This window comes from Condylura cristata, unplaced genomic scaffold (genome assembly GCF_000260355.1).
Source record: "Condylura cristata isolate star-nosed mole 26May11 unplaced genomic scaffold, ConCri1.0 scaffold00025, whole genome shotgun sequence".
Taxonomy (NCBI): domain Eukaryota; kingdom Metazoa; phylum Chordata; class Mammalia; order Eulipotyphla; family Talpidae; genus Condylura; species Condylura cristata.
This window is the reverse complement of record NW_004567126.1, coordinates 20,879,242-20,904,891: the sequence shown is the minus strand read 5'-3', so window position 1 is coordinate 20,904,891 and position 25,650 is coordinate 20,879,242. Positions and strand designations below refer to the sequence as shown.

General features: G+C 48.3%; 1 protein-coding gene across 4 annotated transcripts in view; it reads right to left on the bottom strand.

The window, feature by feature from the left end:
• The window catches only part of LOC101630688 (serine/threonine-protein kinase SIK3), a 206,959-nt gene that overhangs the window by 5,670 nt on the left and 175,639 nt on the right, over positions 1-25,650 (bottom strand). Inside the window, exons 7-21 of one of the 4 annotated variants that reach the window (XM_012729704.1) lie at positions 25,498-25,616; positions 24,847-24,957; positions 24,479-24,622; positions 24,072-24,149; positions 23,821-23,930; positions 22,352-22,505; positions 21,931-22,086; positions 18,965-19,035; positions 16,636-16,779; positions 12,805-12,955; positions 11,977-12,102; positions 11,616-11,701; positions 11,077-11,186; positions 9,487-9,826; positions 7,982-8,868 (exon numbers count right to left, since the gene is read on the bottom strand). In XM_012729704.1, coding sequence (XP_012585158.1) covers positions 7,982-8,868; positions 9,487-9,826; positions 11,077-11,186; positions 11,616-11,701; positions 11,977-12,102; positions 12,805-12,955; positions 16,636-16,779; positions 18,965-19,035; positions 21,931-22,086; positions 22,352-22,505; positions 23,821-23,930; positions 24,072-24,149; positions 24,479-24,622; positions 24,847-24,957; positions 25,498-25,616 — 2,787 coding nt within the window. The remainder of the gene's footprint in view (positions 1-7,981; positions 8,869-9,486; positions 9,827-11,076; positions 11,187-11,615; positions 11,702-11,976; positions 12,103-12,804; positions 12,956-16,635; positions 16,780-18,964; positions 19,036-21,930; positions 22,087-22,351; positions 22,506-23,820; positions 23,931-24,071; positions 24,150-24,478; positions 24,623-24,846; positions 24,958-25,497; positions 25,617-25,650) is intronic. The other 3 variants (XM_012729706.1, XM_012729705.1, XM_004689231.2) reach the window with 3 other exon arrangements.

Sequence of the window (25,650 nt, the reverse complement as noted above, 5' to 3'; positions counted from 1 at the left end):
TCAACTTTCCCCCACAACTCCCTCCATTTTCCAGACAGCCGGGTTTTGATGATTAATTTTCAGATGTCCTAGATGTGAGGGCCGAGAGTCCTGCTGATTCCTCACCCTTGGTCCCGCATCACCTGGAAGTCTAAGGAGTCTACTGCTGTGATGCTGGGGACTTGGGTTCCTTTTCTTTCCAGTCTCCTGCTTCAAGTGAAGGCCTATCACCTCTTGCCTGGATGACTACAGTGGCCCTCTAGCACCCCTTCCCCTTCCCCCTATCATCTTCCTATAGGGTAGCCCACACTTCCAACCCCACTTTGCAGCCTGTCTCCCAAACTACTCTCTGCTCCATTCTAAGGTCTAAGACTAGACCGCTCCCCACCCACTCACATTTCTGTGCCTTTGCTCCCTCTGTTATCACCACCCGGAAATGCTTGGTTCTCCCATGAATCCATTCAAATCAACTCAATCTGCCAGGCCCAATGTTGCCATTTTTATGAAATTTTTCCTTTCATGCAGAAATAAGATTTTGTGTGATTACACCCTAAATTCTTTGAGGACAAGAATGTATCTTATACATTTCTGAGGCCTTTATTGTCCAGAACACTGCCTAGATGCAGTGGTAAGTATGTAATAATTACCTCTTTAACAGAGGCTAACAAATGCGCTCAATATGGGTAGTATCCTATCAGTTATGCGGCCCTGTGGGCTGGATTTTGGAGAGGAGGAGGAATTCAAGAGGAATGGCTCCTCAAGGGCCACACCTAAGCTGACAGGAGCCTGATGGTTGCACTTTTGTTTCTGGTCCTTACAGCCTGGGTCTTGAGTGTATGTTTTGCTTGTCTGTTTGGTTTTGAGTTAAAACTCCTTGGCAAGTTGGGCATATCTCCTGAGGAGCTGTACCTTGGTGAGACCAGGTTTTCTAGAAGGTCTTACTAAGTGACACAGCCCTAATGTGAGCTGTACCATTCTTTCATTATGTGAACAGTGCCAAGAAAGAGGTATTGCTTGAGTGTTGGGGAAGGGGCTTCAGGTGTCTGTATTGAAATGGTCTCCTGTGATGACCATGCTAAGGCCTGGGCTCAGGGGCTGAAGTGGGACAGGAAGAGAGGAAACCCACTGACATGCATGTTGCTGTAACGCACAACCTTCCGGAGAAAAGTGAGAGGAGGGGAGCTTCCCCATCTCCAAAGACGAAGGCAAATGGGCCATTGTTTTAAAGCCCTCTGAGCAAAGAGGTCAAAGGAATAACTGGAAGCCACACTCCTGCTCCCTCCTGAAAGCTGAACACCAGCAGAGGGAGGAAGACAGGAAGCCACAGCAGCGCTCATTCTGTGGGATTAGCTCGCCCAGCCTGCCACGCAGCCCAGCTCCCCTCTGAGGGCACAGCGCACGGGCTGGCCCCGTGGCCAAACAGAAACCACTGGCAGGAAGTGGTGCAACACTGGCTCTGGCGAGGGAGCACCTCTCTGCTTTGCTTTCCCAAGAAGCAAGATGAGTAGCTGCTTACTTTTGGAAGTTCTTTTTCCAGTGCTTATATTCCCTTCCTTGGTAGCTAACTCCACCCACTCGGCTCCCTCCTCGGACTTCTTTTTTCTGGATTACACAGTCTGAGGCAAATCTCACTGGCCGTGAGCCCCTCACTCCTCCCGGGGACAGACAGCTTTCCTGCTTAAAGGTTTGCAAAGGCTCAGCATCACCACACGGAAATGGCAAAGCTAGCGAAGCGTATGGTCCTGCTTCCGACACGTGGCTCCTTCACGCCTCTTCCAGAGCCCCGGCGTGTGTTTTGGTTTGTTTGGTATGCTGAGTGTCCCCTCTCTCTGTCATTTTCTTTTTATTTCTGAGAATGGAGCTTCTTTGAGCCCAAACATCCAATTTCCTTCTGCATCTGCTTTTGCAGACGCTTCCTGGACCCTGTCCTCCACTGTGCCCTCTTCCTTGTCTTCAGGTTTGATGCCAACAGCCCTGAAGGTGCCGCCAAGCAGAGCATGTGATTGCCGACATATCCCGACCCCCAGCCCGGAGCTTCTGAGTACGAGTTCTGGGGTCAAAAAGGGGTGGGCTTGAAGTCCCCTTTCCCTAGAATTCCCAGGGAGTGACAGCATGGGCAAGTTACCTGTCTCCAGAGAAGAGTCTCGGTCTCTTTTATCTGTAAAACAGGACTTACAGACATGGAAGAGCTTACTAAAGCTTGGTCTACTGTCAGGGCTAGGACAAACCGGGGTTACTCATTTCAGAGATGTTACTTCTGCGCAGGTAGGACTTACCCAGCCAGCTGACAAAGACAACAAGGAAACTGATTGTATGGGACCCTGAGTTCCAGAGTTTGGAAGACAATATGCCCATAGGTAAGCGAGCACATAAATTCCTGAAACTTTCATTTCCAGAGAAGTCACCCCTAGCTCAGGAGAGACAAGTGTGTGTAAAAAGCTAGATGAGAAAGAAGTGTATTACTACGAGTTGGGTCGCAAACCAGACCTCTGTCTGCTTAAGATTTGATAGAATCATTGGTCACAGATCTGGAAGGGTTAGCACCTTCTGCTTGGCAGGAATGCTTGGAAGGTGCAGAGGAGAAGGAGGCATAAAGGAAGGGCTATCACACTCGGAAATCAGGACACACGAAGTCAGGATGCAGCTCAACCTTCGACAGACTCTATGACGCCTGGTTTCTCGGAACCTCAGTTTCCCTATCTGAAAAATGAAGGTTATTTGGTGCTCCAAAGACAAAACACATGCAAAAGGGTCCTTAATATACTGTAAAGGACTATACAGAGATTCCCTCTGGTAAGAATGCTGACTCCTGAGTCTAGCGGCCCAATGCCTCTGTAGATGAAACCTATCAGGTGGGGACTGTAAGTAGACTAAGCACTGCTCGAGGGACTGGAATTTTAAGCTCAAATCTTAGGCATCCTTTCTGTCAATTCAGCAGCTAGAGGAAGGGCCGAGATCTACATATCAACTATATGATACATATCAGGGGAAAGAGAACTTCTGAGAGCCGCGCTCCTAGGTATTTACCAAAGAAAAGCTGAGAGAACACAGAGGAGAGGGTGATCATCAGATCACACAAGGGCAAAAATACACAAGGGGCAGCGCCCACTTGTCCAGGGAGCTCGGGGCAGCTTGCACAACGCTCTATTGAATCTGTCAATGTTGACACAAGACATTAACCCTTGCAGGGCTTTGACCACTGGACTACATCGAAACTTAAGTAGAGCAAAAATATGCTCCTTTTTCATCTAGCTTTTTATTCACATTTGTCTCTCCTGAGCGAGAAATGTCTTCTTTGGAAATTAAAGTTCTAAGAACTTATCTGCTCGCTTACCTATGGGCAAACTGTCTTCCGAACTCTGGAACTCAGGGTCTGATAAAACCAGTTTCCTTGTGTTTGTCAGCTGGTTTCATAGGTCCTTATCTACTTCTTATTCATTTACTGGGTTGTAAGAGAAATGAGACAAATGACATGGATCCTATTCCTTTTAAGGGTCTTGTGAAGTAAAACCTGAGTCTGTCATCACGTCGCCCTGCCATGAAGCCTGAAGTCCCCTGATACTGCTGAAAAGGTTGTGGGCTTTTTCCTGAATTCAACTTGTCAACTGCACTGCATAATCTGGCTGTGCCGTTGTACTTATTTGCAAAGTAAAACACAAAACACAATCACGTGGACGTGACAGTACAGAAAGAAGACAGATTGTACTTCTACTTTTGGAGCGGCAGGCAGAGAGACTACAGGCAGCCGGAGTCATGTTCTCCACATTGAAACAAACCCTCAGTATGCTGCCTGCTCAGTGTCCAGCCACACCTGGCCCCATACTGGTTGACTGGTGGCAAAGAGCCACTGAGGAAATAGGTAACCAGGAAGGCTGAGAGGACGGCAATGGATTCTCTGGGAAACAAGTGACCCTTGCTCATCAGACTGTCGGAGGTGCACAATGATGCCTGTGCCACCACACAGCACTGACTAACACTATCTGGGAACTTAGTTTCCTTCTCCGGTAGAGTGTAAGCTCTCTGAGGGCAGTTTCTCCTCTTCCTCAATGCACTCCCTGTAGCATTTACAATAGCCGTGTGCAGCCTAGTTATTCAGTCAATCTTGTTGCATTTGCGCATCGTGAAAGTAAGAGACAAGTGTTCTCAGACACAGACATGGGGGCATTATGAAAAGTAGCATTCCTCCCTGTTCAAAGAAATGACCCAGTGTGAGCTTCCTCCATTTGCCAGCCGGTGGGAGGGCGTAGCACCGATGCCAGCTAGGCATCGGCAATTTGTTCCAGCAGTCCTTACGGCTAGGCTGACGGAACAACCCCCTCTTGGAAGAATGACAGCAAATTATCTCATGATTCTCTGATAACATAAAATTGTGAGTGCCCAAGTTTCTAACAGAACAGAATCATGGCAGGTTCAAGTTCATAGTCACAGTTCCTATTATAAAAGGGAGCATCACATATACCTCCCAGGGTAGTTGTGAAAAAGAAATGAGTGAGTTAAAAGTACCAAGTGCAGAGCAGGCATACAACAATTCTCCTCTTAGGGGACGCTTAATTTAGCAGCCTCATTCCATATGAACAAAGGAAGGGGGGCATTACAAGCTAGGTTCACGGTCAGAGAGAAGGTTGTCATCGTTCACAGCAAGGACGATGGGGACGCCTCATATAAGAAGTTGTTTTAAAAACACCTATGGTCACCTCTGAAGGAACTTTAACTCATGAACTTGCCTGGCCGTAGTTTCTCTACGGTATGATTTCACCATATTGGATTATTAATTCACATCTTGATAAACCGGTGACTTTGTTCCTTAAAGGTGTGATAATTATACGATATATGTGATTCCAAAAGTCACAAGGTAGAGTGGATGTTAGAAACAAGGAAGGTGAATCGTATTCCAGCAAAACCTGGTTTGCTCCGAGGCTCTCAGATGAAGAGTAAGTGTCATGGGGACCGAAAGGAGGACGAATAAGCTCTAGTTACGCTGGCAGGCAGGGCAGGAGCCGAGATGGAAACTTCCAGGAAGGCTTATGATGACCTTCCAGGAAGGTCAGGAAAAGAAGGAGGACTTTGAGGGAAAGAAATAAGGCAAACTGATAATGAGAAAACAGGGACAGGGGAGTTGAGCTAAAACCTTCAGGTATACATTTATGACTTGATTTGTCCAGAAACAAGAAGAGGTATTTGTTTTGTTTGTTTGTTTGTTTTTTAAAGAGTTATTTATGCATACAAGAACTGGAGTGCAGGTCACACTGGGAAATTTCTTTGAACAGGGAGGAATGCTAGTCTTTCCTTTCATAATGCCCCCACCTCTGTGTATGAGAACACTTGTCTCTAACGATGAGCAAATTCAACAAGACTGATTGAATAACTAGGCTGCACACGACTACTGTAGTGCAGTGGGGTGTGGAGGAGTCACCAGAGACAGAGAAGGGAGCAGAATGGGCAGATCTACTGAAATGCACTGCTCAGGGGAGTGGTGGGCAAGACAGGAGAGGTCTGCTGTGCCACGTGGGTCAGCTCCCCGACTACGGATCTAAACTCATGCCACAGTGGCTGGCAATAGCTTGACAGTGCTGAAACTTTAACCCTGCACCACCACCAGGGAGGCCCTAAAAGAGAGATTTACAAGGAAGAAGGGTGGCAATGGCAGTGGATGTAAGAAGGGAGAGAAGAGGGTGCAGAAAAGTAATGATATACCTCAGCCAGCAGAAGTCCGAGAGCTGTTCCAAAAAGTCAAAAGCATGGCCTGAAGAGAAGGCCTTGGACTCAGAAGGTATGGCACGGAGTGATGGCCAGACAGTGTATGGATCGAAGTCCGAAAGAACGGGGGGATGCACCCATGTGCGGCGCTTCAGCTGGGACTAGAGCCCATTGGAGCTTAGACAGCCGTTACCTCAGCTTTCCCCGCCCTCTTTCCCCTCACATAGCCCTTTCTCATTTGCTGGTCATTCCTCAAGTGGTCCCCGCTAAATACAAGTAGTAAAATATTCACCCATGGAGACCCAACTCAAGCGCTACTTAATGTGGGAAACCTCCCCATGCCTCTGATCTAGAACCGATCTCCCCCTCCACGGCGCCGAGGTCCCTGGTTCCAACCACATCCTGGCTGACTTTAGACCAGAAACAGACCGGCAAGGCTGCCAACAGAGAGTTCTGCTGGTAATTACAGCACACGGGTGGATTCCTGCCCTCCAGTCTCCACAGACAGAGGTCACGGGGAAGGGAAAAATGAGGAAGAAGGAGGGAAAGCATTCTTGAAGGACACAAGGTTCTACTTGTGTCTGCTTAGGAGACAAAGTTGGGTTTCCCTAACATGTCTTTTGGAAAAAAGATACACATGTAAATATTCAAAGGGATTTTATTATATAATCAGCAATAAATTATTTCACCTAAATTGTAAAAGATGTTTGAAAGATCACTCAGAAAACGGCAAGCCAAGGAGGCGGGAGAAGGGCGTCGCTCCAGCGAGCATCTGCTACCGTGAGGCGGCCGCTCTCGGCTTCCAAGGCTACTTACTAGTAGTCGACCGAGTTGGCTGTGTCACCTCAATGCTAAAACGGGCATAGGAGTCACAACCCTGCAGGGCTGGGTGAAGATTAGAGGTGGCCTGTCAGTGAATAGCACTGGGTGTTGGGCACATGAAAAGCACCACAGAAACGCAGCATGTGAGTCTGGTGAAAGCGCCCAGTCACACAGGGCCTTCTCCACAGCATACCTGTAGGATCGCCTGTCTCTGCTAACATGCTTGCGAGGACAAGGCTCCTGGGCTACTGGTGCAGCCTATCTGGGAAGTCTGCACGAAGGTCTTCCAAGGGGAGTTGAAACTTGCTGCCACATCTCTTGTGCCTTGCTTCTGCCCCCTAATATGAACCCAGAAATCTCTACTCCTCCCTCTCATCTGACAGGTATGATGTCTCTTTTTAGTGTCCTCCCACAGAGCCTGAACATCCCCGGCCTGCCAGTCATCTCCCGCTGACCTGATTTGAATCCTCCTGCCAGTCTATGAGGTAGAGCACCACCTTCCCCACATCCACCGCTTTCAAGCAAGGTCCTCTGTCTTGCTCTGTGCCACAGAGAGTTGAGTTTTGTGTGCTGACATTAGCGAATGGAATACAGGGAGAGGTACAGGTAGGGGAGGATGAAAGTCAGATCCTCAGCTCAAGATTTTATATTTTATGGGTGAATTTGCTTTTCAAAATCTATGATGATAGAATATCAGTTCGCATTTTGTCAAGGTCGAATCCTCTGCTAATGGGACCGTGCATTTTCCATGTATAACCTACTGAGGTAACCCTAACCTCTACAGGGTGACAGTGAACGTATTCATTAATTATAAAATCATACAAAGTGAAATGTCAAGAGGCCCCTGATAATGCCATAATGGCCTCTATTTAGCTCATTCATGAATTGATCAGTAATAACGCTCACCGCGACACCTTACAATCAGATCAAGTGCTCCCCCGATACACATGCTCACACAAATATTATGGATAAGCAGACACATACAAGCATGCTTTATCTTCACAGATACCCTGCCCCTTTTGTGACAGATGTGGGGTCCACAGGACAAGGTTAAGGCATTCAGGTGGCGACATGTACAGAGCTGAGGTGCTCTGACTCCTGCCCCATCACTGTTTACCCCGAATCACATTTCCTCATGGCTGGCTGGCACCTCCTCGCAGAAGCTGATGTTAGCTATTGTGATAACCACCCAGAAAGACTTTCTTGGACCCCCCCAAGAAACGATGAACAGGGTAAACATCATGGATCTCATTGACTGCCCTTTCTAAGTGTTCATTTCCTCTCACTACCTTTTTCTCTTGCAAACGGACCTTTACCCACCTGCACCCACTTCCTACAAGCTTCTCTGCCAAAAGGGCCCAGAGGTGTTCTTGGGAGTTCTTTTTCTGCAAGGAACCCTGAGTATTTGCTGAAACAGACACTGGTGGTCTTTATGGGATGGGGGCAGACTGGCCCAGGACTTTTACTCTGAAAGAACTCTTACCTCGACTGGACACCTTATTTCTACTGAATGCAGCAATTGGCTGGTGTCGGTAAGGGTGCATCCCCAATTCCTGGGCATGACTCACAGTTCCCAGTAAAGATTCAGGGTCCCCAGGTCCGCCAGTACTCAAGAGCAGGGGGCTGTCATGGCAGCCTTTGGTCAACGCGGCAGCGCGCTTCCGGTCCGGAAAGCCGTCCTTGGCGCCCTCGCAGGGACACTCCTCTTCCATGCTCTCGGAGTGCAGGAGTGCCGGCTGCGGGGCGTACCCGTGGGGCGGGGTGGGCGAGGAGGCCTGGGAGATACATTCTTGCGCTCTGATCTGTAGAAGGTGCTGGGGACTGGTGTGGTGGGGGTGATAGGAGTCGGCATTCTGATACGGTAGAGCCTGGCGCTCTGTCATACTCTGTCCCCCGAGACTGGGAGTCAGACTCCCGGCATCCCCCTGGTTCATATGCCTGAACAGTTCTTGGTACTCCTGCTGCTGCTGCTGCTGCCGCTGCTGCTGCTGCTGCTGCCTCTTAATGAGCTGTGCAAACTCTGCTGGGGGCAGCCGAATGTCCGAGTGGCCGGTGAGCGAATGTCGGGGAGAGAGCAGTCCTTGAAGGATGTGGGGTACCTGCTGGTGTCTGGTATAGTCTGGCGGCGTGGGGGAGAGCAGAGCTTGCTGTAGTGCTGATGTGGTATAGTGCGGTGGCTGCTGATGTGCGCTGGGAGGGAAGGTGGGGAACTGGTCAAGTGGAGGGACTTTGAGGGCTTGGGTCGGAGGGAACCCCACTCCTGTTGAAGGGCTGTAGCTGCTGGGGGAACCCCGGGACTGGTCCGAAAACAGCTGGGGGTGTAAATGCGCCTGGTCGTAGTTAGCTGGGGAGAACCGATTCACGTTCAAGCTGCAGACACAAAAGGGAGTGAGTACCGGGCATCCAGGTCGCCAGTCTGCCAGACTCCCCGGAAGCGCTCCCCTGCCTTTCCCGCTCCTCCTCCTCCTCCTCCTCTTAGTAGGGAGCGCCCCCTGTAAGAAGTGTGGGCCGTAGGGGAGATGTCTGCATCATGTCTATTCATCCCCTTATTCGTTTTTCCAGTAACTTCCACGGGACTCAGGGCTCTGTGCATTAACAGTTCCCTCACTAGCTCAAAGCAAGCAGCCAGGCCTATCTTCCCAATCTTTAAGAAGTATCCATCCTTAAGACACGCATGACAGAGAGGGAAAAGAATGCTAAAGAACCGATGAAGGGAACTGGTATTTTTATGAGCTCCTTCGCCAGCTCATTTCCTGCTTTGCAGACCAATGGTAAGACAGCTTTTCCCTTCCCTCCTCTGTACCATGGCCATTTTGATTCTGGATCAATAAACAGGTTTCAAGTTCCTCCTAAAAGCACCACCCTGATTCTGGAAAGGGCAAAACAAGCACAGCCCTGTCAGCCTCTCCCCTTGTTGCCTCCTCTCCTGCCCTGCTGAGGGGCCCCCCAGAATGCCTGGACAGAGGCTGGGTGACTCGGCAGCCTTACCTGTGGGCCTCTGCACTGTCAGCACTCAGCTGCTTGGACAAGGGCCGGTGCCCGTAGCTGAAAGAAGCCATCAAGTTGGTCCGGTGCTGCATCTGAATGTGACTGGCGCTGGGGCTGATGGCCATGCCCCGGCCAGCGGAGCCCGCAGCCGTCCCTGACATGTTGCTGAGCATGTCAACAGGCTCCTGAACTTGGATGGTCACCTGCTGTGACTGGGTAGGCTGCTGCATGCCCAAGCAGGTGAGTGCCATGCTGGGAGGAGGGGAGCAGTTCTCAGGCGGCTGCTGGAAGACTGCACTGTGGGAGGGTAAGCCTTGAAACTGGGAGGGGGGTGCAGCACCTGCAGAGAAAGGAACCTCGGGTGACTGAGCGTCCAGGTCCCTGCCACCTGAAATCACGGGAGCAGTGAGCGCATGCGAACTGGATGCCAGTTGCAGCGTGCTTCATCTGGAGAGCTTGTTAAAATACCGATTGCTGGACCCTACCCATGGAATTTTGATTCAGAGAATTATGGTGGGGACCCCAACATTTGTGTTCCTGAAAGTTGGCCTGTGGACTATTCCAATCTAGAGCAGCACTTTTCAAATTCTCACATGCATACAAATGGCCTGGGGACCTTGCTAGAACAAAGATTCCTTTAGGTCTGGGGTGGAATCAGAGATTCTACTTTTTCCTGCTGATGTTGTAGACCTGGGGAAACTCACACTGAGTAGGAAGGACCTAGAGGTGACTTCAGCTAGATTCAGGGGGAATCTAGCTTGTGTACATTACTTATGGGATTCCAGCGTTTAGAATACTCGGTCTTCAGAGCCCTGGTCTCTGAAGACCCGTTCCATGAGGACAGACTCATCTTCACCACTTAAAACACCCACACGCATTCCACCAGCACAATGGAAAGCCAGATAGGGGCATAACAATAAGGAAGATTCTGGTAGTCACTCTTCCTGTGGTAGGGTTGCAGGGAGTTTTATTTAAAATATTAATAATAGTTAACCTTTACTGAGAACTATTTTGTGCCAGGGACTGTTCCAAGTGCTTGATGTATAGTCATTCGTTAAATGCTATTATTATCGTCCCTATTTTACATCTGAGAAAGCTGAGGGACAGAGAGTTTAAGCAACTTACCTAAGGTTTTACAGTTAAGAAGCTGGTAGGACTAGGTCTCAAACTGAGGCACTTTGGCTCAAGAGTCTATCCCTTAAATAGTTTGCCACTTTTGCTTTTTAAATCATCGGCTTGGGCCCTCCCTGGTGGCGCAGCGGGTTAAAGCACAGCACCAAGAAACTAAAGCCACTTCAGCATGAGTTCGATCCCTGCCCTGGAGGTGACCCGCAGGGTACAGCAGACCTCTCCTGCTCACCTGCTGCTCCCCTCAGCAGTGTACTTTTGACGATCTGCCTGTTCTGCTCCCCACTGTCTCTGGTGAAGCTTCTCACCACCCCTGCAACTCTGGCTTGTACCCCAGTTCTGTATGCACAAATAAATAAATCTTTAATAAATAAATAAGTAAGTCACCAACTTATGGTGTTTGAGTCTCAGACTCATTTTGCCCACATGGCCGGCCATGACCTGTCCAAATGCTCCACTCACCGTGAGGCTGGATTACGGCGCTGTTCATGGGAGGAGGACTATTACTGGGCTGTCTGAAGAGATGGTTGTTGGGGTGGTTGGGGGGTGGGCTTGAAGGCTGAATCCTTAACCTTAAAAAACAACAAAACCAGATAACTAAATTTCCTGAGGTGACAGTGTAATAACCTTGAAGTTATTTTCAGCCATACAATCCACACAGCTAGAAACTATTTTGCTCCTCCAGGCTAGAAAAGCATCTATAAGCCACCTACCACTGTCTACTTAACAGTAACCACATGCTATTTTACCAGCCTTCCCAAAGAGGCAGAGGTCATTGTGAGCCTGTGACCAGCCTCTTGAAGAAGAGGTCAGAAGAGGCTAAAACAATGAAGTGGCACCGGAAGCCAGGATTTAGGGAGCCTGCCCAGATGTACATTGATTTCTCTGCTTTTCAAACAGGTTCTTCCAAGACGAACACGAAAGTCAGCCAGTAGCTCCCATATGAGTCAGGACAAATCACAGAGACAATGGCTTAGGCACAAAACAAAATGATTCATTACCTCTGGAGCTGGTGGGTGAGGAGGGCCGGCTGATTTTCACATGCAGCCTGAAGAGGTGGAGAAGGCTGAGGAGGACAGATAGAATCCTAAAACATATGGGGGAAAGGGAGGGGAAAAAAAAAAAGCAATTGTGCGCTTGAAGATTAGTCAGTGCTAATCTCAGGAAGGGAGAAACAGGAAGTGCTAACTGTGACTGAGATTATGCTCTCCTTCATCAAAAGATTTGATTACCTTTATTGAGACATGTCAACCATAAACATAACCCCACTTTGCCCAGTAGGATCACCTCCAAAACTCACAGGCTGGTCAGCCTGAAAGAAAACTCCAAACTAGTTGGAGAAAGCAGAGAGTGAAGGCCTACTTGAATTTGTTGCTGGAGAATTTGATGGTGCTGTTCCTGCTGGTATAACATATGTTGCTGCTGGGTCTTCTCCAGGGTTCTCTCATCAATCTGCCCCCCGTACATCTTCTGCAGCTGCTCACACTCCTGAAGGGAAAGCAGTTCATACAGATGGGGTGCAGCCGGGCCCTCCCCATGCAGTGACATCAGCAGCTGCAGATCTACCCCCAGGTCTCATGGGCAGAAGGAGCCACCAGAGAAGACCAGTGTCCTTGATCCCATTTACATAGGGATTTGGTACTAGGCTGTTTTATATGAAGGGTTGGAAACACTGGGAGACAGCCCAGTGGAAGTGGCCAGTGTGAAATCTGTATAAACACGCCAACTGCAGCATGCTCATAAGGAAGGCAGGAAGAAACAGGCCTGTTACAGAAGCCTGGAAGTGGACTACTTCCTCCCCGGGGAGCACCATTCCGCACCAGCCGGAGACTGGGCTGGGTGGGAACAATGCAGAGACCCGGTGCCCATAAACTAAGAGCAGGATGCCAGGGCTACTTAGAGCATCTCTCCCAGTGCTCCCCAGTGACACCCAAGCCCAGAAACCATGCTCTAATGAACTAGAGAGACAGATGGGAAATTTAGTCCCTCCATGTTAGGGTAAGCAAGTCTGATCCAGGGGAGCACTGGAAATTGCAAGAAAAAGCAAAGGGTGTTAGAAAGTTGGGCCTATAGAAAGTGAACCTAAAAATCTGTAATGCACCACACGAAGGCATTCAAGTTTAACACTCCTGCAATACTGGTCTGGGTTACCCATGCTTCTCTAGAGATGTCTGCCATCTCCTCCATTACCTGCTGCAACTGTTTGATGCTGCTGTTGGTGCCCATTTTCTCCAGGTGTGCTTTGAAGGCCTGGATGCTTGCAGCCCCATCTGAGAACCGGCGCACAGGGGAGAAACGCTCCGTAGGGAGGTGCAGGGTGTTGGAGTCCTTGTAGGTAGAGCTGAATACATGGGAAGAGAAGGTTAGGGACTAGGACTCAGGGGTTCGGACCAAATCACCTAGGGACTGCTGTTCCAGGCGAACACAAAGATGGCCGGCTGCACGCGGGACTGCAGCCGGCCATTTCCATGCCCTCTCCAGAGGTGGGTCACTCTCCTAGCCTGCTGTCCTAGAGAGGGTTCCGGGTGTGCAACTTCCATTTCCACTTACCTCCAGTTGGCTTGATTTCCAAGCCTGGCGTGGTCCTGGGGTCAAATACAGAGTGCTTACGAATATACTAGGTCAGAAAGAAGAGCTTCTTAACATCCCTCAGGCCCCGAGCTGTATAGGAGATCTTGCCTTCATGATCAGGTCCCTATCTAGTGATGTCAGAAACCTCAAATTCACATACCCAATTTCCCTGGGCAGTAATCTCTGTATAGCTAGAGGAAAACGACAGTGCACTTGGTGGCCAGAGGCCTGGGCCTGGAGCTCATAGGTGCTGTGCAGTGCTAGAAAATGGAGCGTGCACGTCTAAATGGAGGAAAATGGGGGCTTCTGGTCCCAAGATAGAGACAGTACATTCTTAAGGAAAGCGAACCTCCAGATCCTGCACGTACCTGGGGGTCAACACAAAATACCTACAAGAAGATTAACATCTCAGAGCAGCCATACCCACCCAACCTCCTAATGAAGAGGAATCATGTGGATTACTTTCAAAATCCCCATGGCTTAATGAGAACACAGCCATATCTTACAGAAAGAAAGAACAAGCTATTGATAAGGAATGCCTGAGACAGCATGGGGCTGGAAGCTGACACCTGTACCCGTCACCGAATCAGAAAGAGATGTTGATGGCCGAGGTAAGCAGATAAAAGACTGCCAAGGCAGCATTCCAGCAGCTGATGGAAAGGACCAGGGTTCCATGTCCAGGCAGAGATGATGTCACACTTAACTATGGGTGAAATGATGAGCCACCTTGCCAGTTACCCTTTCGAGACTGAAGCAGAACCGAGGCTTCAGCAGGTTAACAAGCGAGTTCATATACACTGCAGACAGGGAGGGCTCAGGAGGGCCTGGTGACTGCAAGGGCGGCGAGAGCTCAGACAGCAGATGGAGGCCCTTTCCCCTTTCTTTTCTAATGAGGACTCTGCTCACTCTACCTGAAGCTTGATGCGGTAGGGAAGGGGCTTATGGAATGACATGAACACAGACCTGTTTAACACAAAAGACAAACGATTTCGGCGGACACGCTCCAGAAACAGTAATCAGGACAGCTGCTCTCGGGAGCATTTCCTCCATCCTTTTTCTCTTTGTTTCTACTTCAGGTGTCTGAGTTAAAGGAATCAAATATATCTCCTGCTAAAATTTGAGTCGTACACATTTGAGTGTTTTCTCATAGTGGACACGTTTCTGATGGACTCGGCCATGTTCTTCAGGAGGTTCACAGTCTACCCTGCACAAAACCCATTCTCACCCATCAGAGCAATACTCCCAGGTCCAGGCATTTCACGAGTTTTCCAGAAGCTCAGGATCTGAACGGACTGACACCCACGTCAGTCTAGCGCCATAACTTCAGAGGAACAGTTCTGATGTAGCTGCTTATCTCTGGAAGCACTGATATCGGCAATCATGTTTTACTTTTATTAGCAATCAGGTTCAAACTCAGCACAGCTTCCTGTTAGGCCGATATTCCCACTCTGCTCTTCAAACAGATTTGGTGCCCCACTTACGTCAGGTTTCTTTTTTAAATTACACTTTTTAATACACAAATTTAATTTAAATTACACAGTTCCAGGACTGAAAAGGAGATCAAACCCCTTATGTCTCCATGTTGGACTTCCTCTATTATACACTAAAAGAATGTTTACATATTTATGTATACATACACACATTGTTCCTGAATCATTTCCTCAAAAAAGGAAAAAAAAATTCAACAATCTAGTCAAGACACCCATTTCAGTCTTTTATGATCCTGGAAAATGTTCCTCTTCCCCCTGAAGACTAACTCCAGTCTTTTTACAGTAACCCCATCAAGACATGCTGAGTTTGCATAAATGCCCCACCAAACCCAACCTGCCACTCATTCCAATCCAAACTGGCTTGACCACAGAAAACCTTTAAACACTCTACAAAGAGTGTTCACATGAAAACAGACAGCAGACAGATTTCCAGCAGGCAAGGCCTTGACAACGACTGTAGGCAGGGTGGAAACCACACAGAACCGTGGGCCACTGTGGTCTTCCCTCAGAGACAAATGTAAACAGGATGCAGGCTCTGTGATGAAGGCTGACTGTGGAGACGTGCTGATCTTCACGTGTCCCTGACTAGCATCTCCTGGGGAACGCTTCGCATCACACAGGGCCACCAAAGGCTTCAGCTGAACAGCAGACCTTGACGAGTGCTCACAAAATTAAGTGTCATGCTATGGCAAAGGGCCAGACAGAAACAAGGAGAAATTAAGTAATCAGGGTCTACTAGGTAATAGTGGAGAGCTCAGAGCTACTGAGACATCAAAGGACATTTATGGGGGTTAACACTAGCTCTCCAATCATAATTTAAAGTGATACGCAGCCGTGGAAGTAGGTCCTAAGAGCTTTTCCTTAGAAAAACATTGTCTTCCTGGGCCTCTGAGTTGCCTATGAGACTTTTTACTCCTGCTCCTCTCAGCAGATCACTTTTACTAGGTTATTCATGGTCATTTATAAAAGCTTATCTGACTTCTTGGAGAGTTCCAACGTTGCATTAATTATGTCGCACTCTGCTCAGAGTCCACCTGTCTCTGCTGAATCCACTGATGCCCAGTGGGTAACTAGCCACAATAAAAACACGGTATCAAGCTTGCCAGTGTGAGCTGGTTGAGAATTAATAACAACACATTTATAAAGTTGTTGTCCTTGGAACTGGACTGCTTTTGTTTCTTCCAAGTAAGACTGCTTTCCATCATCCTCCCAAAGAGACTGAAATGAAATAAGCTCTAGCGATCGGCAGTGGCTATGCAAGTCTGCCCTGTGAGCCAGGGGAGAGCTTCAGCACAGACACTGCTAAGATTTTTAGTCACTGAGGTAAGCACAGAAGATAACCATCTACTTAACCTAGCCAAGTGGCATTGCCCTCTACTTTCAGACTTACATGGACTCAATTCTGTGATGTTTTCTTGGTCCAGAAGGCTAAACTTGCTTTTATTTCTTCAAGAGAATGAATTACAAATGTAACAAAGCCCCAGGAAAAGATCTGCTATCAGAATAGTACAAGAATGACTTCTTAAGCACAGCATTCAAGAGGATGCAGGACCCCTGCTCTTCCACTCTCAAAGGGATGTGTCTTCCTCTATATCCAAGCTCACCGATGCGTAGTGACGTGATAAGAAATGCTCGCTCATATCAAGTGTATTGATATGGCCACTAAGCCTATTTCCATTTGGCTTTCTGAGAACTTTAACTCCTCTCAGGTTTACAAGTTCAACGTCATCTATGAGTCAACATCTGGAATCACGAGAATCAGCTGCAGATAGTCAACATGTCTACACGGTAATGGAATGAAGAATCTCACCGTGCACTACACAGTGCAAGGAGCTGAGGAGACATAAGCTCAGGATGTGGTCTAAAGCCTCAGTGCTGGTCACCATCACTGGAAGACCGGCCAGAAGGGTGCCTGTCCGAGGAGCCGCAAGGAGCTCACACAGCTCACGTGGCTACTCACCGATGCTGATCAGGTACCAGGTGAGGGGGCCAGACCCGGGAGCGGAAAGGCTGCTGTCCTAGCTGCCGCTGTAGGTCCGGTGGGATCTCAGCTGTAGGGTTGGTCATGGCCAGTGTATGTCTTTTGGACCTATTTGCCAAGTACCTGCAACAAGCAGGAGCACATTTCATAGTAAAAAAGACAGACAGGAATATTCCTCAGCAAGAAGCACAGAAGTTAATCCAAAGCGCTCGGAATGAAACAGTGCCAGAGTTCAAAAGGGACTCGATGGCAAACAGATCCCTGTCTGGATGAAAGAGAAACATGTCCAGCTGGCCAGCAGAAGTTGGCTCACCACTGAGGGGGCTGAATTTTGGATCTAAGAGTAGCCATTGAAGAAAAGAGAAAGCAGATGTAGCTCACCAAGAGAATCAATTTTCCTTACTTCGTTCCATTCAGCAAAAGAATTTCTAGCCTACTTGATTGTATTCCTCTTTTCCTTTCTATTTTCTAAAATACGAGTCAGGGGAAATGAGCCCGAAGGATTATTCTCGTAGATGAACCAAGGGGGCTACTCAGAAGGGCTCCACATACACCTCTTGCTCCCACTCGTGCCCCCATGATTTGAGACTGTCCTCACTGTAAGTCACATACAACAGATCCTTCCATTTAGGGCAAGAGAGTTCCAAAACCACCCCCCACCCCAAGAATGTAACTCAATCATCAGAGAAGAAAATTAATGCTGTCCCCAAGGAACCAACATTTATTAGAAGACGAAGAAACAAAAACCACACGAACGTCTAGAATTGCTTTCAGGTGGAAAAAAGGGCAAAACAAGAAAACAGAAGTTTCAAAGGCGGAAGACTTCTCAAGCTGATGATTTTCATTCTGAAGGTCTCTCAGACCTATCAGTGATTTGACCCCATTAGCAAGATATGGATGGGTGCCCTTCCTCTGGGCGATGACTCCCTCCACAGCTGCTCTTCCCGGGCTGCATAAAAGCAGCATTGCTCCTTTTCACTATTCAAAACGATGGTCCTGTCACCCTTTAAAGGTGGGTGGAAGGAAGAAAGAAGGCAGAGCAGGAGGCAAGAGTCCAAGACAGCAAAGATGAAGTCCTGCCTTCTAACCGCGCTAAGAAGACAGTGGTTTCCTCATTTCTCTTCCCTTCATGACACCAGCAGGGCAGATTTGCAATGGTACAGACTCTGTGATCAGCAAACCATAGGACTCTGTGATCAGCAAACCATAGGAAAATAGCAAGAGAACCAAAAGTCAGCGCGATCTTTCTTCTGCTGGCTGCGCTGTAGAAGAGGCTGACCCGTCTGCCAACACCCCGTGTCTTTAATAGGGAACCAGCTTCCTTGTGAACAGCGGCTCCCCTACGGAGCGACTGGGGTAGGAACAAGTGCTCTTGTTTCATCCTTAACTACTTTGCCCATGGAAGCTAAACACATTTAATAGACTGTAATTAGCGGTATGTGAATTTGCCAAAAAGTAAGCCATTAGTGGTTTAATAGCCATTTGATAAAGACACCCAGTTCCCCCAAGAGCCCATGAAAACCATTTTATTTCAGCTTCCCTCAAGGGAAAAACATATAATCTTGAAGAACACCTGTATTTCTGGGAAAACACATGCTGGATTCTGGTCACACCCCCCCTCCCCAGAAAAAAAGAAAAGACAACTCCCGAAGGGGGCATGCAGGAGCTGAGGGCAGGGCTACCGGGGCCGAGGTAAGGGGACGGTCCAGCGCGCCTGGCGGCGCTGGCGCTTCCTGTGGGTTAGGCGTCTCAACAAGGCTCCGCCAACAATGGGTATTTGCATCTGTCCCTGGCCCGAATCCCATATTTCTTTTCAATATCTCTTTGTTGGTACAGGGGGATGGAAGAAGCACACAGCAAACAGTACAAGAGGTATTCATTCTCCTGGAAAGGAAGAGTCCATGCCAGAGGTCCATGGCCACACTAGCTAGGATCACTGTCATCCCAAATCTCCAATTCCTTTTCAGTAAACAGTTCTTGGCAGGTAGGAGCAGGCTTTGTGCCTTGTGAACACTATCAGAGTTGCAATATGAAGGCGGGGGCAAGGAAGGAAGGAGGGAGGAGAGAAAAAGTTCTTATGGTTATTGCTGTCACTTAGGGGACTTCCAATGGCGCTTACAGAAATGAAATTTTCTGGGCAGTCTTCTGTAACTTCCATGTGGGGAGGAACATGCCATCTGGCTTGAGCAAAGAGACCACACACATGTTGAAGCTGCACTGTACCACCTCCGTGGCAGAGGTGACCTTTCGTTGGTGGCAGGGGGCCTGCCCAAGGACGTTCTGCAAGCGCGGCCAGATGCCACATTACCTCTGCACAGCTTCCTGATCCGGCTCCCCATCCGAGCTCTCCTCGTCCACAGGGGTGACTGCTGGCACTGCCTGGAGAGAGACAGGAAGGAAACGCTCAAGGTGGTGCTTCTTTTGTAATCACTCTAAATCCAGAAGCTGGACGTGGGGCAGAACTTGCTGTTCATTTTCTTATTTACAAAACTTGTCCAAGACCCTGGGTTACACAGCACTTTATGTACTTTCTATTTTCATCTTCACCTTTTTCGGATTTTCATTTGGATTTCTTTTTCTGATTCAACTTTATTCACTCATTGAGTCATCCAACAAAAAGCTGAATGCCTACTATGTCCAGGATAAAATGTGTCTTAACAGAGCTCCTGCCCACAGTTTACAGTCCAATGGAGGAGACACACAAGTAAGCAGACAATTACAGATGGCCATGCCCTCTAATAGGAACACTTCTGACAGAAAGGCATCCTGAAAGAGGTGACACCTCACACGAGCCCCGAAGGATGAACAGGAGCTAGTCAAGCAAAGAGGGAAAGGGATCAAAGTCTCTGGGATTTCGAGGCTAAGAGAAAAGAGAAGCAGGTGGGTGTTGGAGGATCTGAATAGTGCCTTATTCATTTGGAATGTCTAGGAACTGACCTACTGATTTGTTTAATGTTATTTCCAGAGTTTAGATGTCTTCAGTTCCAAAAAAGCACAGTGGCTTTTATTAAGCACATTTTAGTGCATGTACGTTACTGCAGTTCAATGCTTCAGCACAGCTGTTTCCCGCCAGTACACGTGAGGGAACGAGAATCACCACCATAAGGCCTCACCGTGTCGGTCACGAAAGGTGCACGTGCGGCCTTCACAGCCACTTGCCTCCGGGGGGCTCACAGAAGTCACCCTGCCGCAGGCACCACAGCAAAAATCGTACTTCAATTTATGCAAAAGGGCATCTTTTTCAATCGATGATAATTATAAACAAACTTTTGGACTCAATGCCACTGTCTGACCGTCCCTTGGGGGTCCAGATCTCTTACTGCGGTTCCACTAGGCTGGAGTGGACAGAGTCAGGCAGGAGTGGCTACCAGTGAGGAGCAGAACACTGTGGCCCGTTAGAAAGGCCTGAATACCACAGTCAGAAGCTTATTTTGGGGAAGGGCCGTGGTGAATCACTGAAGGATTTTAAGCAGGGACATGATGTTACAAGATGTGTAATTTAGAAAGCCAGCTTATTTTAGCTGCAGTGTGAAAAGGGCTGGTGGCGGAGATCACAGACAGGAAGCCAGCGAGGAGGCCGGCATTGATTCAGGCAGAGGGTGAGTGACGGAAAGGGCAGTAGCTGTGTGGAGAAGCAGGGCATTGACTTCACAGGCACTGAATAATTGATTTGTGATGGGGGCTGCGGAGCTGGGAAGAGTTAAAGACTACACTTATATGCCTAGCTTGTGGAACTGGGAGAGTGACAGTGTCATTCACTGTCACCTGGGGGAGAAATAGCTTTCTTAATCAGAAGTTCATTCTGGGACATGGTGAATTTAACTTGTGAGCACTAACTCTTTGCAGCAGGCACCCAGAGGCCTATGCAGAAGAGCAATCTGGGCAGGAGAATCAAATGATAACTAAAATTTTGGGAGCGGACAAGATCCTCTAGGACACATAAAATGAGATGGAAACAGGGCCTATGATAAAACCCTGGGTTTTACCAATTTCAAGAAACAAGCAGACGGGGAACCTGAAAAGGAGAGGTGGGGGGAGCAAGGAGGATGTGGTGTCACAGAAGCCAAAAGAAGACGATATTTCAAGGAGAAAAAAATGGTCAACAGTGACTAGCCCCTTGAAAGGTCCAAAGAGATAAAATTAAAATGTTCCCTGGATTTATCAACAAAAGCTTGTGACTGGCCTTGGCAAAAGCAGTCATAGTACCCAAAAGAAGTCTCTCCACATCCCCTAGAAGGGCTCCTGACCCTCATGGCTGACGTAGATCTTGCCTTTCCCTGAGAGCCTCTGCCTCCATGGAGGTCACGTGACACGCAACCATAAGTGTCTTCTCTCAGTCCACCTTCACATCCGTTGACCATCTCTCTCCATTTCATAAGCTCAGTGAGGCCAAGAACTACGAATACAATTCTTGCCCTTTCTCAACAGCATGAGACTGAGAGTGTGGCCCCAGGGGCCTATGCCGGTCCACTCTGTGTTTCCCCTCTGTGACAAGGTAAGCACAGAAAGGGCGAATGAGCTTTCACAACAATTTGACAATTTTTGTCTGTTGAGTCAAATAAAAATTTAACCTTGTATTTTGTATGTTTAAAATTTTCCATTTGTCTACTAACACCCTTTGACTTTCTTTTGCAAAGGTGTTAATCCACGACAGACTGCGGGGGCGGAAAGAAAGGGCCTGAACTGGAGATACTTTGAGAAGCCCTACTCTAAACACCCAATAAGGGCTACGGATATAATCCGTACCCAACCTTATGGGACAATGAGATTGAGTGAGTGAGTGAAGACACCTATGACGGGCAATAAACAAGAATCTTTGACTATGAACAAGTGTGGGTTACAGCTTGTGAAAGCCAAATAACCAAGTGATCTGGGCTGTCTCCAAAGGCGAGTAATGTTGATCAAAGGAAAGAGGGTTAGTTAGTAAGAAGGTCATTTTGGAAACCAGGCCGACAAAATTATTACAGAGTTACAGAGAAATAGTACAGAGAAAACTATTAGAGCCCATCTATGCCCTATGTCAGTCAGGAAAAGGCTGTGAGCTGCTGCCACCTGGGTCCAGGCATCTAACTGGCCCACTGAGATGAGGCTGTCCCAGAGCAGCCTGCAGTATAGAATTGATTTGGTTAAGTAAAGAACCTAGCCAAAAATGAAGTCTGGAAACTCTATGACCTTTAAAAGAATGGGAAACATGGAGCACCATAAATTCAGACATTTATGCTGGAGACCCTGGAACCACAGCCTCCTTGGCCAAAGGTCTGGGCAGCTACTTACTGGTGTCATGGTGACAAGTGGGGAGGGTCCCCGTGGGCGCTTCAACAGCTGTTGGGCATGGAGCTGGATGTTGGCTCCTCCATCTGACGCCCTCCGGCCAAGGGGGCCCATTCCGTTCAGCAGCTGGAGGGTGGGTGGCTGTAACAGGGACTGCTCCTGTTGGGAGTAGGGTGGGGATGAGAGAGGTGAGGTGGGGAGGAAAGGAGCAGAGGGAACAGCAGTTTTCTACTAGTCTACTGAAAGGAAGGGATCCTTTGATTATGTCATAGACTAGAGAAATCTTTCCTCCCCCACAAGCTGCTTTGTAGGAGAAATCAAGTTAAGGAGACCCTTAAATCATGGGAAGGTGACCCAAAGTCCACCAAAGGAAAGGAAGCTCAAATGTGTTTTCTGGGACAAGCCCGCTCCCATACACAGGTACCTTGTATTCAAGCTGCCCAGCTGGCTGCAAACTTTGCATGGGCAACAGGTTGTGCATGAAGTTCATATTCGGGGCAACCTGCAGGAATGGAGCCTGTGGGCTGACTCCAGGGAAGCCAGGTATGAGCTTCTGCAGATCTTCCATAACCTCCGTGCTGACAGAAAACAGATAACAGAGAAGTGTGGTTTAACAGTCACACTCAAAATGCTTGTAAGCCCAAAGTGACAACTGCTAGAGTGAGTACAATTTTTTATTTTATCTTTTACTTTCTTCCTCAATTTGTAATTCCAAGAGCTGAGGGCAATTAGAACCTCGTATGTGGACGCTGGCTCTCTGCCATATTACTCTTGGGGACTGGGCATTGCTATTTTGCACTGACCACTCATGAAAAACCAAGAGCTCAGGGCCAAGAGGAAATACTGGCTCCAGGCCAGTTCAGGTTTCCAAAGGCTGGAGGTGAAGAGAAAGCTTCTGGAGGACACAGGCCATCCACTAAAACAATGGCTGCCCAAAGTAGCAACTGATTCACCAGGGAAAGAATGCAATTACTCCTGTCAGTGCTAAGGGGACAGATAAGTGCGGGCACACAGAGCTGTCAAGCCCCGACAGCAAGGTTCACAGCATACTTTAAAATAAGAGATCTTTCCACTAAGAAAGCAATGTAGGACTCCACCCCTTTGCTGCTGACACAATCTTTGGAGCCAGAATGTTCTCTACTGCCTGTTTGATCATAGGCCGAGAGCAAGAAACATAAAGCAAGCAAATCAGCGGGCAAGGGAGGTTTCTCTGGAAATCACTCAGAAAGAGGAGGTATTTATAAGAAAACTATTTGCCCCTAATTGAACTCTTGGGAGAACTCTTGCCACAAACTTTTCTTCCCTACTCAGCAAATATCTAGAAGAGATGCAAAGCTATTTTTAATGTCGAGTGCCTTCAAGTGTAGAACAAAAGTGGGGAGAGCCGGCTTTCAGCACATTTTTCGTGTGAGGTCGCTGTACTGATGACTGTGTGGGGAAACGGATACTTATTTGGTATGTTTTTGGATTCTTATTCAGCTAATTTTTAACATATAGAAATTATACCGTTTTTATCCTCACTTCTTACATGACTCTTGCTCCAGAACATGCAGCAAACATCAGTAACAAAAATCAGTGAATTTTAGGGATACTTGTCTGTGACTCTGAACAGAAGACCTTAATCTTTGTGAACATAGATGCTAGCATCCTCTTCAGCAAAGAATTATGACTCACTCACTGGCAGGATAGTGGCCCACTAGGCATAGTTTTATAGTCCTTTAGTCAAATGGAGTCTGCTCTGCTGGGGACCCTGAATGAGGTTAAGAATATGCCTTGGCCACCAGAAAGAGATCTTCTGGGGAAACAGTGAAGTAGGGAAGATGCACCATAGCAGGAACCCAGGATTTTCTTTGCCCAGGTGTGGACCTGGGTGGCAGGCAGATAGATACTCACCGTGGGTCAGCCACACCCACTGTGTGCCTCCTCATTGACAAATAGCGGACCAGCGCTTCAGGGGAAGGTTCTTCACCCTCATCACTGTCCAAATTCACGGTCCCATCCGGCTGAAGTGGAAAGAAACAACAGAAGTGGAAATCAGAAGTAGAATAAAGAAAGAAGGCAGCAGCAAGCTCGTAAGGAAAGGTGATGTGGCCATGCGGAGGGAAGCGGCTACAGCGGGTGACTGCCGAAGGGTGGCCACTGACCTCCACAATTTGGTTCTCTGGGTTGATCAGCTGCACCTGGGGAACGCTGATGTTCATGGTGGCTCCAGCCTGCTCCGCCTGGGCAGCAACACACACACATACATCACAGAAGGAATTAAGGACAGGCTTTCACGCAGTCCTGATTGCTAGAGTCTACGTTTGAATGTCTAGAGAGTGTCACTCAATGACTCCCTATTTCTTCTTGAGAGAAAACAAAAAGCAACAAGTATGAAGACTCTTCCACATTTTCTGTCAAAGAACCGTTCAGATCTTTGCTTGACCTCTGACAAAGGGAGAGGTGACGGGAGGGGCGAGGTAAGAAAGGGTAGGGGGACTCTTGCGGAGGAAGTCAGGGCTCTCCCTTCTGCTTCCCGCTGTTACTTATCCTGAATCGAGCCATTGCCCACCTGGATATTGACCGGTGCTTGAAAGGCCATGGTGCGGGGCATGCTGGGCGGTACTCCAACACGCAGGGTTTTATGCCTCTTGTGTCGATCACACAACAGGCTGTAGATTGCACTGTAGTGATCATAGGCATCCGATCTTAATGACTACCGAGAGAGAAGGGCCAAGAATTAAAAATGTTGAAAGGTACGTCAAGGACCAAAGCCCTTCCGAGAGTAACATCGGCATGCCAACGCCTTCTCTTCACTGTGCAGAGAGAGGCGGAAGAACAGGAGGAAAACCAAAAGACTAGGTTCCCAAAGAAAGACAGCAGAGAAGGTAGAACAGGGCGATGGCTCCGCCTCACTTTGCTCCACGTCTCTGGAGATACCTGTAGTGTCCGCTCTTTGTCCAGGCCCATGTCCTCCATGGCCAAGAGGACGTCCTCATTCAGGGGGTCCAGCTGCCTTTCTTCCTTTCGCTGCTGGCATTCAGCTATTAACTGTAACATTTAAAACGGCAAGTTATCAAGCCCCAGCTAATCATGTCATGTTCACGGCACACGAACATGTGCCCCGGTGCTTGGGGTAGTTTGGCTTCAGATAAAGTCTAAATAAGAGTCTGAGGTTTTCAGCTGTGAGCAGGCAAGATCCCTTTCCTGAGCTCCTGGGGCACCTGGAAAGGCCACAATTGCTTAAATAAAGGTACTGTGGCCTTTATCCCAGCACTTGAACTGGGAACACTAACACGGGAGGAAGAAGACATTCCTATGGTGGGTGAGCTGCAGAATTGTGAACTAGACTCTCTCAAAAGTCAGGATGGGACATCAACTTGGGGACAAGTACAGGAAACAAGTGTCACTTTTCTCTGACAACTCAGCTGGCTGTACATTCCTTCATGCTTGCTTCACTTGCTCTGTTAGTATTACACAAGTTTGTTCCTAGTGTCTACCTTTTCAGGCTACGCCTGATTACAATCTCATGCCAAGGAGATTGCAGCAGCTCTAAGAAGAGTTCCCTGAGGCACATGGCACCCAGCTCACCCTGTCAAAGTTGGGGTCAGTGTCCCCAAGCTTCATCCACTTGTGCTTGCAGATCTGCTCCATGGACAGGCGCTTATTCGGGTCTAACACCAGCATGTGGCGGATCAAGTGCTCACATTCTGCAAGAGACAAAGCGCCTGCTTCAGTCTGGGA